The 15,019-nt window shown below is 42.9% G+C and overlaps 1 protein-coding gene across 1 annotated transcript in view; it reads right to left on the minus strand.

Annotated features, from left to right (window-relative positions):
• citb (citron rho-interacting serine/threonine kinase b) overlaps window positions 1–15,019 on the minus strand; it is a gene marked incomplete at both ends in the record, with an annotated part of 183,710 nt that overhangs the window by 67,426 nt on the left and 101,265 nt on the right. The window contains 6 exons of the mRNA XM_080499233.1: window positions 4,952–5,183; window positions 5,656–5,775; window positions 10,151–10,291; window positions 10,597–10,701; window positions 10,794–10,929; window positions 11,863–12,056. Coding sequence (XP_080355359.1) covers window positions 4,952–5,183; window positions 5,656–5,775; window positions 10,151–10,291; window positions 10,597–10,701; window positions 10,794–10,929; window positions 11,863–12,056 — 928 coding nt within the window. The remainder of the gene's footprint in view (window positions 1–4,951; window positions 5,184–5,655; window positions 5,776–10,150; window positions 10,292–10,596; window positions 10,702–10,793; window positions 10,930–11,862; window positions 12,057–15,019) is intronic.

The following is a 15,019-nucleotide window of genomic DNA, read 5'->3' on the forward strand; positions in this document are numbered from 1 at the left end:
CGCCCACAATGGCCACGAAGGAGAAGGATTCCCCGGATTTCGTCGGCTGGAGATTAAAAATTCAAATAACTTTGTTATGCGACAACAGTGGTGGGGCAGAGTCGGAGGAACCTTTCAAGTAATACCCCAACTATCGTTTTTTGCATAATAGGGTGTTGCATTTCCCTACGCCTTTAAACAGTTCTATGCATAGCATCAGGTTTAACTAATCTCAGGTAAAGCCCAGTTGTTCCCACTTCCTTGAAGGAGTTCAGTTGTTGTCCTGCTGGAGGGAAGCTGGTGTCTTCTCCTGTAGTTAGCACCTCCTGCTAACTGTGGTTGCTGGTTCTGCAGGCTGAGGAGAAGAAGATGAAGTTGATGTTTCAGGAGTCCTTCTTTGCAGCTCCTGGTTGTTCCTTTTGTCCAGACTGAGGAGCTGGTCGCTCAGGTCTGTGATGGTTTTCCTGCTGGTTGAGGAAAACACAAAGAAGTTCTGTGAGGCGTCGTTTCCCTGGTCCGTCCTGGAGGAACCGGTTGGTTTTCCTGGTTGATGGGAGATCAGACTCTGGGTGCTGGTCTCTGGATCAGGGGAAGGTCTGACCCTCGTGGTGGGTCAGCAGAGGAGTTGAGCAGTGAAGGCCTCTGGTTGCAGGCCTCTGGTGTTAGCTGTATGCTAACACTGGGTGAGCTGAGCTGCTAGAATGCAGCTCACCCCGGGTGTTCACAGGGAGAAGACTTGGGGCAAGAATGCTTTTGCAGGTTTTTTGTTGAAAGTTTGTTTTTGACGGTGTCCAATCCTGAGAGCTACCAATCAGTGACTGGCTGAGTGCATGGGGGAAGTGTCTTTTGAGCAGAAAGTGGGGGAGGATTTGCTGTGGCAAAAGGTCCCCCCACTGGGTGTGATGGTCAATCACATTCCTGGGTCCGAATTCATTTGTCATGACTGTGTATCATGACAAATGGAAATTGTCTTTCCCTAGAAATGAACAAACTTTCTGTGGTCTTGTGAGATCCCAACACGACTGAGACCAGAATCCAGTCCCCGGAAGAAGTCCTCGGAGCTTGTGAAGCTCCAGGTGCAAACTGCACGTAAACTCAAATGCTAAAGTCACAGACCTGGAGGGCATCCTGTGACATGAAAACATCAGAATACACGGCGTGCAAGAAGGAGCTTGAAGAATTGAAAGAATTGAACATCGATAGGGCGAGAGATCGATAGTGGTGAGGTTCTCCAGCTTCAGCGTGAAGGAAGACGTGATTAAAGAAGCATGGCAGAAAAAAGGATTTGATCTGGATGGGAAAAGGATACATCTGGACCATGACTACACGCCGGAGGTGTTACGGAAACAGAGGGTATATGCTGAAGCTAACACCGCTCTGAAGGAAAGAAATATATGGTTTCAAACTCCGTTCCCTGCATGACAGAGTTTTCCACCCGGATGGCTCCGTGATCTACAAGTTGGCAGAGGAGGCAGCGGCGGACCTGATGGTGAGGGGGATCCCAGTGATGGTGTTAAGAAACCCAGCATCCGTCCTGAATTAGATTCACCAGTTCACCTGGCGATCCAGTGGAAAACCATGAAAACAGAAGAAAAATGCTGGTCAAAGTTACAAAGAAAGGGTCCAGGCTTTCCCCTGACCAGAGACGGATACGTAGCTCATATTCACTCGGACAGTTATACAGTTCTATTACACTCTTATACTGTATACTTACACTCTTACGGCTTAATAATGTACACGTAATGTAATATGTACAGCATAGGATAGATGTTTGTTTTCTTTTCCTTACAAGTAGTAAACTATATTTAGAAATGAATGCTATTGACAAAAGATGATTAAACTTTGAGTGGGGAAACCTTTAGGTGGACAATATGGACCTAAAAACATCAGCCCACAAGCTGAAGAGGGCGCTCTCTCACTGACCTGTGGAGGAGCCTTTCCCTAACCTCTCAATCCAATACAATACACAAAGCCACAGAAGTCAAGTTGTTTATGTTTATGTTTCAGTATATAGTTTTTTTTCTTTTTGTTCAATGTTTCATCCACTATTCCTTGTGGCACCAGGGGTGTAGAACAAAATGTATTTGTTTATTTAATGGTGTGCATACATACAACATCTAGCAACTTACAATGCAAAGTCTTAACTCTGTAATTCATTATTTTAAATATGTAAATGGTCTGGGAAATCCAATTAAAAGAAGCAAAGTGTTGGTAAAATTGAAGAGAGAATGGTTAGAAATAGATTTTCTCCAAGAAAAAACAGATTCTGAATATGGATAAATGAAAAAATTCAAAATTCATCAATATTCATCCTACAATAAAGGTGCCAAGCAAGGGGTAGCTATTGTAATTTCTAATCAGTTGAAATTTGAATCTAGTTATGAAAAGAAAGATGCTGAGGGAAGATTTATTCTGGTAAGGGGACATCTAGAGGGAGCCCACAATACTTTCCCCAATGTATATGCCCAAGGTTGGGAAGGTTACTTAAAAAATGTAATCCATTACAATTACAAGTTCCCTGTCAAAAAATGGAACCAGGAACTCACTTGAAGTACAAAAATAAAAAAGGAATTTACCAAAGTACTTTTAGTTACTTTTGGATTACTTCACCAGCAAACATAAAAAATAAAGACAAGAAAGTATAGAATGTGATATATAAATGCTTAAATGTATACAAATAAATGTTTCATCGGGTTGAGAGGCTGTATCTGGCAGCATGAATCACTGATTGATAATAACTGAACAACCCGCTGGAACTGCAATGAGCAGACTTTTAAAAAGTTAGCCGTCGAGTTCCTGGAAGTTCACAGCACTTCCATGGCTGGCAGCCATCATTAGCATTGTACAGACAGGTTAAGAGACTTCTCCAACTTCAAAACAAAATGATGTCAGAGTTTCCAGCCAGAAAATGCATTTCTTTCCCCAGGAGCAGCCATGATGAGAGCATCTGATCCAACGCGTCAGTGCTGGCCAAGGAACAATAGTGAGTTGTTACCAAAAAGTGTTGGGAAGTGTCCCAATGCCAGGGGACGGCGCATGAGACCACAAAAGATGTCCAAGAGATGTCAGTGAGGAAATCCAAGATGGCGGTGTTTACTGGTCGCCACCATCTTCAAATGGTGCAAGGCGGAAGCATGGCCGGAAATGACGTGCCGGAAGTGACGTTCACAGAAGCGACATACATACACATTTTGGTGTGTTTAGAGACGAATGTGCCAACATTGAACTGCACCAAAGCTGCCACAGGTTAACACTACTGGAGGACCTAAACTGAGCTTTTTTACTACTTCTGTACCACTATTACATGTCATAACATTTGCCTCTCTCTCCCGTCGTCTGTCTCTCAACCTCCCAGCTGGAGGTCTGACTATGGAGCTGAAGGTGGTTTGAAGCCTCCTGTCCTGATCAGTCTTCACAGAGTGGATCTCTCTCTTATCTATCTGTCTGTCTGTCCTCTCTTCTGTCCTCTCACCTCAACCGCTCAGCAGAAAAGACGCCACCTCTGATTGGTTTCTACAAAGGTTACTTCCTGTTCGAGGGACTTTTTCTTTCCACACGTGCTCACATGAGTTTTCTCTATCAAAGTCATCTGAGCTTGTGTATGAAATAAAGAACAATGATTCATGGATGTTTGATTCTTTTAAAGTTGTCAGAGGTACTTTTTGAAGGTTTGTCATGGATATTTACTTCTTTCCTGCTGAAGTAACTACAGTTACTCTCCATTCTTGTAGTGAGTTTTGCTTAATTCACCACATTGTCACTGCATGAATGAAGCAGGCAGATCAGTTTAGTAGGTGAACTCTCCAGATGTGGTTCCAGATGCAGTGTCTTGCTGAAATAGGTTCAGAGAGAGTTGGACAACTTGGTCCATCATGTCCACAGCAAGTGTCTCCAGAATAAAGCTTTGCTACGTGGCTCAGCAACAATCTGGGATATAAAATAAGAGGTGCAGTGATGTGAAATGTAAATGTACTGCAGTATTTAGAATAGAGAAGAGTAAATGTACTGCAGTATTTAGAATAGAGAAGAGTAAATGTACTGCAGTATATAGAACAGAGAAGAGTAAATGTAATACAGTATATAGAACAGAGAAGTGTAAATGTACTGCAGTATTTAGAATAGAGAAGAGTAAATGTACTGCAGTATTTAGAATAGAGAAGAGTAAATGTACTGCAGTATTTAGAACAGAGAAGAGTAAATGTACTGCAGTATTTAGAATAGAGAAGAGTAAATGTACTGCAGTATTGAGAACAGAGAAGAGTAAATGTACCGTAGTATTTAGAATAGAGAAGAGTAAATGTACTGCAGTATTTAGAACAGAGAAGAGTAAATGTACTGCAGTATTTAGAATAGAGAAGAGTAAATGTACTGCAGTATTTAGAATAGAGAAGAGTAAATGTACTGCAGTATTTAGAACAGAGAAGAGTAAATGTACTGCAGTATTTAGAACAGAGAAGAAGGTTAGACGAGACACTATGTCGTCCTGAAGGTAAGGAAACATGACAAATAGAAGGAAAGCTGATTCAGGAGGTCTGAAATAATTCTGCCTCATTTCATTGTCAATAATTCCTCACCAGTAAACATTATTGTCTCAAATAGCAACGTTTAATTTCTTTTTAGAAATGTTTGTACTTCTTCCACCTGAGCCTGGAGATCAGAGGCTGTTTTTATTATGATACATTGAATTGAATTGTTCAAAATTTGGTGGTGATTCGGATCAAAATGGTGAAACAAAATGGCAGTAATCATAAGGAAGCGGACACATTGTTGGCTATCTTGGATTCCCCAATGACGGCCTCTCAAAGGAGCAGGACGAAGGAAATGACATCATTTTGTCCGGCAGGACCCCGCACTGCCGAATGTTCTAGTTGTTCTTATGGAGGATGAATCTGCCTTCACACCAGGATTTGTTGAACTGAAACAAACCAGACAATTTTGAACAAATCCTCCGGTGCTCTGATGCAGCTCTCACCTTCTTCTCTTAGAGATCGCAGCTCCGCTCTCATTTTCTGCAACGTGTCTTCCAGCTCGGTGCACCGGGCTCGCTCTTTGTCCAGCGCCACCTTCATGTCGCTGTACTGCAGCGGCACCGGCTGGTTGGCGGGCACCGGCGAGACCTGGCCCTGGCTCTGACTCCCACTCTGAGACTGGGACTGAGCGGCCATCGCAGCCAGCAGGTCCTCACGGCGACGCCCGAAGAGACCCTGAGAGACAAACAAGCAACTTGCAAACTGAGAAAAACACAACGCAAGGTCAGTCGTTTCTGAAAACAGGTAACAATCACAGAACTCTTGTGTTTGAGCAGGTAGGGTTTGTAAGAAGCAGTCGGATGAAGAGCTGATGAGTGAAAAATACATGCAAGTAAAGGTCAGGCCATGTACCATATTTATAAATATCCTCAGAAAAGAGCATGACTTCTCTCCACTCAACACTTTAATTCACTATATTTTTGTTTCCTCAAATGATAATTTACCTCTCTTAATTGTCACTTTGCAAAAATGTATGATATGAAAGGATATAAACAGCCAACAGATAAAATCAATACATTCAGCTGTTTTGCAATAGTTATGGAACAAATTGTGACATCAATAGCTTCAAGGTTTTCAGAACACATTTTGGAACAAAGTGTTACTAAATGAATGAGTCTTATTGAATATAAGACTCACAGTGGCTCACCTTTTTCTTCTTGGAGCCGCTGTGGGCCTGGGACTGCAGGAAGTCGATGAGCTTGGTCTGCTGCGTTATGGTGCCCTCCATTTTCACCTTCTCATGAGAGTACACAGCCTGCAGGTGGAGCTAAGTGAACATCACTGCTGCCATGAATTTCTCCTCAAGTACTCCAGTTCACACAAAAACAACCCACAGAAAGAAAGAAAGTGTGTGCATGCATTTCCTATATATCCACTTTATTTTCACTAATTACATTATTTTAAAAACAAATTGTGAATGTTTATTATTATCAAATTAATACAAATTTTATGTATACAAATATGTCACCAAATAACCAAAAGAATCTCAGGCCATATCACCAAGAAAGACAATAAAAATTAAAGCTGCCAGCAGCGTTGGTCAGGACCTCGTGCCTGGGGCTCTGGCCCGTCGGGGTTGGCCCAGTCGTGGGTTTTTGAGTCATTCACCCAAGTGAACCGGTTGTCTGAGTCATTTGAGTCAATTGAGTCATTTGATTCAGTTGCGCATGCGCACTATTTCCACCCACTCCAGGACCTGGAGGCTCAGCTGAACTACGACATGAACCACGGGGGAGAATCATGTATTCATAGTAAAATGCTGAAACACTTCTGAGGAAAATAAACAATAAGTACACTTTAGTTTTTAGTGGTCCTGGTCTCCTTATTCTAGATTATGTGTGTTGTTTCTGAGGTTTAGTTGAACCAGGAAATAATTTCAATAAGTGATTAAACTGAATAAATACCTGGCATCCAGAATGGCAGATATACAGTATAAATTAATATATACACATGGTTTTATAATACATTTTTTTCCTCCAACATTCTGACTTTCTTTTTTACTAGTATCAATCAATAAATAATGTGATGTTCATAAGGCAGAACTAATTATAAGGGAGAATATTAAACGTAACACAATGCATGCTACACTCGTATTTTAACATCATTTATTGTGTATTTATTCATGTATTATTCATGTATCTATTGCTACAATCTTTGTGAAACAATGTCGTTTTTTTGATCCGCTATCACTCAGAAACCTTCTGAGCGGAGCGCCGCTGCAGACGTTCAGGTAAGAGAGGGGCGGAGGGCTCCCTGCTCACGAGGTGAACGGCACGGCGTAGTGCTGCTTACCGATTCAGTGGAGGTGAACGACTTGTTCGAGTTGCGAGCTGACTTGGGCATTCGTGCTGAACTACACCTACAAGCTGACTCGAGCTGCTGAAAGCCTCATGTGACCTTAAGGGGCCGGTAGCTGATGTGCTTAGCAGCTAGCGTTAGCGGCATGGCTACGAGCTGCTTTTAACAACTAGTAGCAGTAGCATTACAGCTGCCTTTCCCACAGGGCGACTACAGTGAGTAATGTGATATATTTATACAGTTGGTGTTAGACTAGCAGCAGCACAACAGTGACGTTTACGTTTTCCTCTTTGCAGCTGGACTGCTGTAGCAAGAATGACTCAGTGAACAAGTTAATGAACGTGATAACTCGTGAGTCATCATTCAGTAAAGTGACTTGCGGATTTTGAACGATTCGTTCAAATTTGATCATCATCTCAAAACTAGCTAATTAGCTAGTGATTCATAACCAGAGCGCCTCCCATTAGGCCACGCACCAAATTTTAGCTGAATTGAACAACCTTTGTTAGCATGCTAATGAGCATGCAAGGCTGCAATCTACCTGATCTACCTGAAAATCACACAGGTTACTCCCCAGGTATCCTCGACCTGGAATCTGGTCTTATCTGAAATGCTAATATGCTAAGCTAACTAGCTTAGCATTAGCATTATAAAGCATTGAAAGCATTCGCATTATGTCAGTGCACATGAGCTGGTTATCTGTTCCACAAAGCACACAGTAGCCTGTTAGCTTGTTAATGTCACAGTGCACATTAGCATGTTTGCTCGTCGACACACTGCATGTTAGCTAGGCTTTAAACAGTATATTAGCATGTTAGCTCATCTACAAAGCACACATTAGTACAAGTGGTAGCTTGTTTATGTTGCCACAATTATGTATGTTTTTTGTTTTGTATGTTATATTATGTTTATGTAGACAAGGACTGTCATGGTACTGCGCAATCCTGGCTGTGAATGATGCAACACTGATGGAACAATCCAGAAGGTATTGCGCAATACTGGGTGTCAAGTTACACAGCAGTTGGTGGAACATTCCTGCAGTCATTAGTGATGTGAGAGTGTGTGAGAGGATGGATTTTATCCAAATATTTTGGAAACAAGTCCTCGAAAACATAGTTTTTGGGCAAATATCTGGATAAAAATATCATTTCTTGAGAAGAAAATTTGTCGTCTTTCAGTCCGTGTGGATTTGGAAGCAGTCAGATGCAAACTGTAGACACTAGAGGGCGCAGCTGCATGATTTTGCTCCATCGGATTCAATGATAAAATTGTGGGTGAAAAAAAAATTGTATCGTTTATTCTCGTCATAAAGATCATGTCTGATGGAATTTTCCCCACATGTGTTACATCGTCTTGTTTGGCAGGTTCTTGTCCCGATGATGTTGTTTTGTGGCTCAGAATCACGCTTTAGCTACAGTCGCCACTTGTTTGGAGTGTTCTGTCACAGCAGTTTTTGAGCTGAAATTTCGGTTTTCCCATGTATTTGAACGGGAGGAGGGAGGAAGCGGAATTCTGCTTTGGAACTTTGACAGCTAATAAAAACGAAACCGAACATGTCCAGAACAAGTTGTTCCAGAGACTCTCCGGATCAATAGATCAGGAGAGTCTCCTCTATCTGATCATATTATTTTGAAGCCGATACTACTTTCGCCCTCAGAGGAGATATCGTTTGCGTGAAGGCCTTTTTTGGGTGAAAAGCTTATTTTGAAAGGAAAATTGTGGACTTCCTGTTGGATTTAGGTCTGGTGTATCGGCAGGTGATTTGTAGGTCATGATAAGACGAACAATTGAATCTTCGTTTGATCTTTCTACAACATGCCTACGGGCCGTGGTCGCCGTTTTAGTGATTTTTGGGGGGGGCCGTTGTAGTTTTTCTAGGTGGCGCTAGAGAGTAAATTTTGGCACTCTGGGGATTAATTTTTACATTTAATTATCATTTTTACTGGTCTTTTTGAGTGTGCCTAACAAAATTCAACATTTTTGGATGTTTAGTGGGTAAAATTTGGCCTACTCGACAAATTTTCAGGGGTGCAAACAAATATAATAAGAAACGGACAAAAAACAATATGAAATTGCCACGAGTGGGGGAAGATGGAGCGTGAGATCGACAGGCGGGTCGGTGCAGCGTCTGCAGTTATGCAGACGTTGTATCGGTCCGTCGTGGTGAAGAAGGAGCTGAGCCAAAAGACCAAGCTCTCGATTTACCGGTCGATCTTCGTTCCTACCGTCACCTATGGTCATGAACTATGGGTCATGATCGAAAGAACGAGATCCCGGATACAAGCGGCTGAAATGGGCTTCCTCCGTAGGGTGGCTGGGCGTACCCTTAGGGATAGGGTGAGGAGCTCAGTCACTCTTAGAGATAGGGTGAGTTCAGTCACCCTTAGAGATAGGGGAGGAGCTCAGTCACCCTTAGAGATAGGGGGAGGAGCTCAGTCACTCTTAGAGATAGGGGGAGGAGCTCAGTCACCCTTAGAGATAGGGGGAGGAGCTCAGTCACCCTTAGAGATAGGGGGAGGAGCTCAGTCACCCTTAGAGATAGGGGGAGGAGCTCAGTCACCCTTAGAGATAGGGTGAGGAGCTCAGCCACCCTTAGAGATAAAGGGAGGAGCTCAGTCATCCTTAGAGATAGGGTGAGGAGCTCAGAGTAGAGCCGCTGCTCCTCCACATCCAGAGGAGCAGCTGAGGAGGCTCAGGCACCTGTCTCAGATGCCCCCCGGACGCCTCCCTAGGGAGGTGTTCCGGACATGTCCCTCTGGTAGGAGGCCTCAGGACAGACCTAGGACACCTGGAGGGACTATGTCTCTCTATGGCCTGGGAACACCTTGGGGTTCCACCAGAAGAGCTGGAGGAAGAGTCTGGGTGAGGGGAGTCTGGGCAACTCTGCTCAGACTGCTGCCTCCACGACCTGGCCTGGATCAGTGGCAGAAAATGGATGGATGGATGGAAATTGCCACCTGGCCTTGGCCTGGCCTCCTTCATGGTCGGTGATTGACATGAGGATTCTGGCCTTTTGCTCAGTCCCTAACTACAAGACATCATGTTTGCACGTTCATAAAGTATTTAGAAGTACAATTCCACAATTCACCAGAATACATTTTTTTTCAATTTATAAATGTTGTTTCTCATTTATGTGAATTAATACAAAAAAAAAATTCTATTTAGATTTCCTATTAATTTTTTTTAAAAGGTATGTTGTTGTTTTTTTAAAAAATTCAAATTCAAAAAATTAAAAACACTTGAAAGAAATCATCATTTTTAACTGTGTGTGTGTGTGTGTGTGTGTGTGTGTGTGTGTGTGTGTGTGTGTGTGTGTGCGTGTGCGTGCGTGTGTGGAGCAGCACCTGGATGTTCTCCAGCTGGTACTCCAGGTCTGTCCTCTCGGTCTTCAGCAGGTCGGCTTGGTCCAGAGCGTCCTGCAGACCCTGGGTCAGACGGAAGATGTGTGTTTTCTGTGCGTCCATCTGCTGCTGCAGCTTCTCTTGCTGTAAGGAAAAGCAGCTGTTACATCACCGTCTGGCCGCTCTGACTTTGCCTGCTTACAAATGATTGCTTCCAATGGTGGAAGCAGCAAAAGCTTTCAGCGTGGATTGATTTGATATTTCTTACTACAATAGAAAAAACAAAGTTTATTTTTAAAATCTGGTAAAATACTCCAATGGAGGCATGAATCATGAAGTCAGCTCTGGAAAACATGAAGAAATACTCGCAACAAAAACAAATGTAATTTGCTCAGTACATCACATGAGACATGAGATATCAATGAGGTATAGACGTCATATTGCTGTACCTCTTCCAGTAGTCTCTGCTTGAGCTCTCGCTCACTCTCCAGCTTCTGTTGCAAGCTGCGGGCATTCATCTCCAGCATGGCATGCTTCTTCTCCAGATCATTCAACTGAGGAATGAAAGCAGAGGAAGAGTTTACTGTCACATCTGTTTACTTGGCAAAAGTGGAACACTTATTCACCGGTAAGAACAGATGCTTACAGTGTCTGTGAGGCTCTCGGCTTTGAGTTTCTGGTCTTTGAGGGCCTGTTGCAGGGCCAGGATCTCAGCTTTGTGCTCCTTAACGGCCTGCTCCACGGCCTGGCGAGACTCCGAGCTGCGCTGCTCTGAACGAAGCCTGAAGCGTACGCAAAGCCTTGGTTTACATCAGTTATATTCCCTATAACTTGATGTGTTTTAATCTTCAACATTTCCACATTTCCACAACTTTAATTCTTACATCTCCACGCTCAGCAAAGTAGGCAGTTGGTAACCAGCTTTAATGCAACCATATTCCATCGCCTTGCCCTGCCTACCTCAAGTCAGAAAATAACTTCATATATTTCCCAGAATACATTTTTGACAAACCCACAGGAATACGCCTGACCCTGTTGCATTTAGCGTGTGTAGGCGAGAAGAAGCAGATCCAATGCTGATGGCAACTAAAATATTTAGAGCAAAAACAATTTTAGCCAAAAAAAGAAACTCATAAATGTAACATGTGCAAATCATGGCAGCGATTAAATGGTCGCTTTTCTGTCAATCTGGTTGAATTCTTTGCATTTGAAGGATCAGATTGTTTTGTTTACATCAACACTGAATAAACTAATCAGAATGTTGTGCTGGTTTTTATGCACCAAGCTGAGACATGATTAATTTCAGCGGATCAATCCCATGATGCTTTGCACTGTGATGCTGACATATGCACAGAATACAGCAAACCTTTCGTCCATTAAAACTTTGAACTATTTTAAAACCTTTGAATATGCTTAAATGAATCCATGTTTTGTGCACTGAACTTCTTTGTTTCTTTCTGAAAAAAACCAGCATGTGAACATCGTTACGTCAGGTGAGCTGATGTCAGACGTGAAGCTCCAACTGTAGGAAGTGACCTGATGTGCCGTTTACATGGACTCTGGTCAAATATCGAACTATACCACCCTATATAGTATACCACATTGGCTGCTGCCAATATAATCAGATTGAAGTGTTTATATGGTGCAAGTTTATTCGGGTCGGCCTTTAATGCGATCACTTTTGGTGGCTGGAACCACAGGTTGGTTCTGGTCACCTGTTCTGTTTCTCAGTGTCCAGCAGTCTCTGGATCTCTCTGGTCCTCCTCTCCGCCTGGTTCTTCTCATCCTCCAGCGTTGATCTCCAGGCGTCCCACTGTCTCTCCTTCTCCAAGAGCTCGTCATTCATGTTCTCCAGTTCCATCACCTGCTCCTCCAACATGGTGCACGTGGTCTTCAGCGTCTCAAGGTTCTGGCACAAAACAGGATTTTGATCAAGTTAAACTCTCAGTGAAGCATTGTTATCTGTTTTAAACTAAGTACCTTAAAGTGGATATAAACAGCTCTTCAGATGATGACTAGACTCACTTTCATAATATTTTGTGCTCAGTGACATTTCTGTTGCTTAGCTCCATATGTCATAGTTTGTTTACAGTGAAATTTTAATGTTTTGGATGCAGTACAGAGAACGAGATGCTGACACAATATCCAGTCCAACCACGCTAAAAGAACATGACTAAATCTGGCTCATCCAAACCATCACAACAGACCAAATCTGGTCACCAGACTGATCTGATTAGAAAATACAAATACTGTTACTTTGGGCTTCCTGGCACAGCAAATTACCAACATTGTGAAGTACTCTTCGTGACAGTGTTATACTTTTGACAGAAGATAGTTTTTGACAGATTCCTATTATTGAAATAGTAACAAGTCTTTTTTGCAGTCTCTCTGTATACAGAGATACCGTGACCAGATCCTGAGGCTCAGTGTTTTTTTTTTGTTTTTTTTAAGATATCTTTATTACTTTTAAATTTACAGACATCGATCAAGAAACACTTACATCAATGCCATCTTTTACAATACTATCATGCAAGAAAAACAAAAAGCAAAAAACTATAACCAACCCATATAATGCAAAAATAAGCAAGCATATATCACAAAGGTTGATGAGGGGGCAACAACCAAAGAATAGAAAAATTTAAAACAAATACAAGACTTAAAGAAAGAGTAAATGTAACAAAAAAATTAAACAATAACAAGAGATTATGAAAAGAATTACAAACAAAATGGCAAAAAATCCAAGACTTCAGGCAGTAAAGAGTAACAGCTTTTCTACTTGATAAAGGGTCGAAAACAGGCCTTTTTAGGAATATCTGTCCAAATAAGACCATGAAGGCCTCTTCACAAAGTCAGTGCTTTCTGTAGTCCAATATAGGTTAAGAAGGGATCCATATTTTATAGAAGGAAGAGGGTTTGTTCTTGAGCCCGTAGGTCATTGCCTCCAGGGGTAAGAATTCTATTATATTTTGTATCCACACAGAGCTGAGATTTGTCAGAGATCCACTTTAGTAAGATGCATCTTCTAGCACCAAACAAAAGCACATCAAGGAGTTTCATCATATTGGGATTGAGGTTAAGAACAGAATGCAAACCAAGAATACAAGATACAGGCTAATTATCCAAGTCTTTCCCAAGTATAGAAATGTCTTTACATACATTTTCCCAAAACCTTTTGATGAAAGGACAGTCAATAATTGAGTGGAAGTATGTCTCTTCAATGACCATATATTTATTACAATGCTTTGAAAAACAAGAGTTGAATCTATTCTGTAACAGTGGCATCATTTCAAGCCTGTAAATAATTTTGAATTTCCTTGACCTTGTTAGTGGACAGACAACCACATGAGTTGAACCAGACATGTCTCCATTCATCACCTGAGATTATTGTACCAAAGTCAGCCTCCCAAAGTGACTTTAGAGGGCAGACACCCTCTGCTGGTGGATAAACAGCGTTAAAAAAAACCTGGTTATTCATTTCTGAGGGGTGGGATCCTGCAGAACTTTTTCTACAGAAGATTGAGAGCACCCCCTTGAATGTAGCCTAATTTTTGCGGAGACAAAGCTCTGGATATGTTGATACCGAAATGTGTGTGGTGGGAAGGTTAAAATCAACTTTGAGCTGGTTAAAAGATTTAATAATACCGCAAGCCACAAAGTCTGCTATGGTGCAAATACCTTTGTCTGACCAGAGAGAGAATGCTGAATGTACAATGCCAGGGGGAAAGTCTGAATTTAAATAAATGGGGGTAAGAGTAGAAAGACAATCTTCCTGAGCCTCAATCTTCCTAATGGCTCTCCATACCATAAAGCTGTTCAGGAGGAGGAAATTGCCCCTAACTTTTTCTGAAACCCATTTTATAGAAACATACAACATATTACAAAGAGGGATTTGGTCCAGAGGGGCAGCTTCTAAGTTGAGCCAAGTAGATTTCAAGTCATTTCCAGCCCATTCCCAAAGATACCTACCCAGGCAAGCTAATTGGTTGCCTGGGCTGGTTGAGCACCGTGTGGTGCTTAAGGACGATAACCCCGTGCGGCAGCCTTGCTCCAGGGTGACAGAGCGACTACTGCTGGTCATGTAGGAGGAGCTGGACATGATGGGGGTCATTGAGCCGTCCTTCAGCGAATGGAGCAGCCCAGTCATCCTGGTTCCCAAGAAAGATGGCAGCCTGAGATTCTGCTTGGACTTTCGCAAGGTCAACATGCAGGCAGAGTTTGACCCGTACCGCATGCCAAGGATCGACGACCTCGTTGAACGCCTGGGCAAGGCCAAAGACCTAAGCACACTGGACCTGTGCAAAGGTTATTGGCAGGTGCCACTGGCAGAGGGCAGCAAAGAGCTCACTGCCTTCAGAACACCATTTGGGCACTTCCAATTCACTGTGCTACCCTTTGGCCTGCATGGGGCGCCAGCGAGTTTCCAGCGTCTTATGGACAGAATCCTCAGGGGGGCGGAGGGCTTTGCCGCCGCCTATCTTGATGACATCGTGATCAACAGCTGCACCTGGGAGGAGCACCTTCAACATCTGCGGCAGGTTCTCTCCTTGGTTATGGAGGCGGGCCTCATCATCCACCCAGACAAGTGTGCCTTGGCCAAGGAGGAGACCTCCTACCTGGGCTACGTTCTGGGCCGAGGTGTCATCCGTCCCCAGGTGGGGAAGGTGGAAGCCATCATGTCTGCTGAGCGACCAACCACCACAAAGCAGGTGTGGTCGTTCTTGGGCCTTGTGGGTTGGTACGGGCGCTTCATACCAAACTTTTCAGAGAAGGCGTCTGTGCTGACAGAGCTGACCCGCAAGAAGCAGCCCAACAAGAAAGAGTGGACTGAGGAGTGCGAGAGCACATTCCAGGACTTAAAAGACTCTTTGTGTC

The sequence above is a fragment of the Blennius ocellaris genome, assembly GCF_963422515.1.
Source record: "Blennius ocellaris genome assembly, chromosome: 7".
Taxonomy (NCBI): Eukaryota; Metazoa; Chordata; class Actinopteri; order Blenniiformes; family Blenniidae; genus Blennius; species Blennius ocellaris.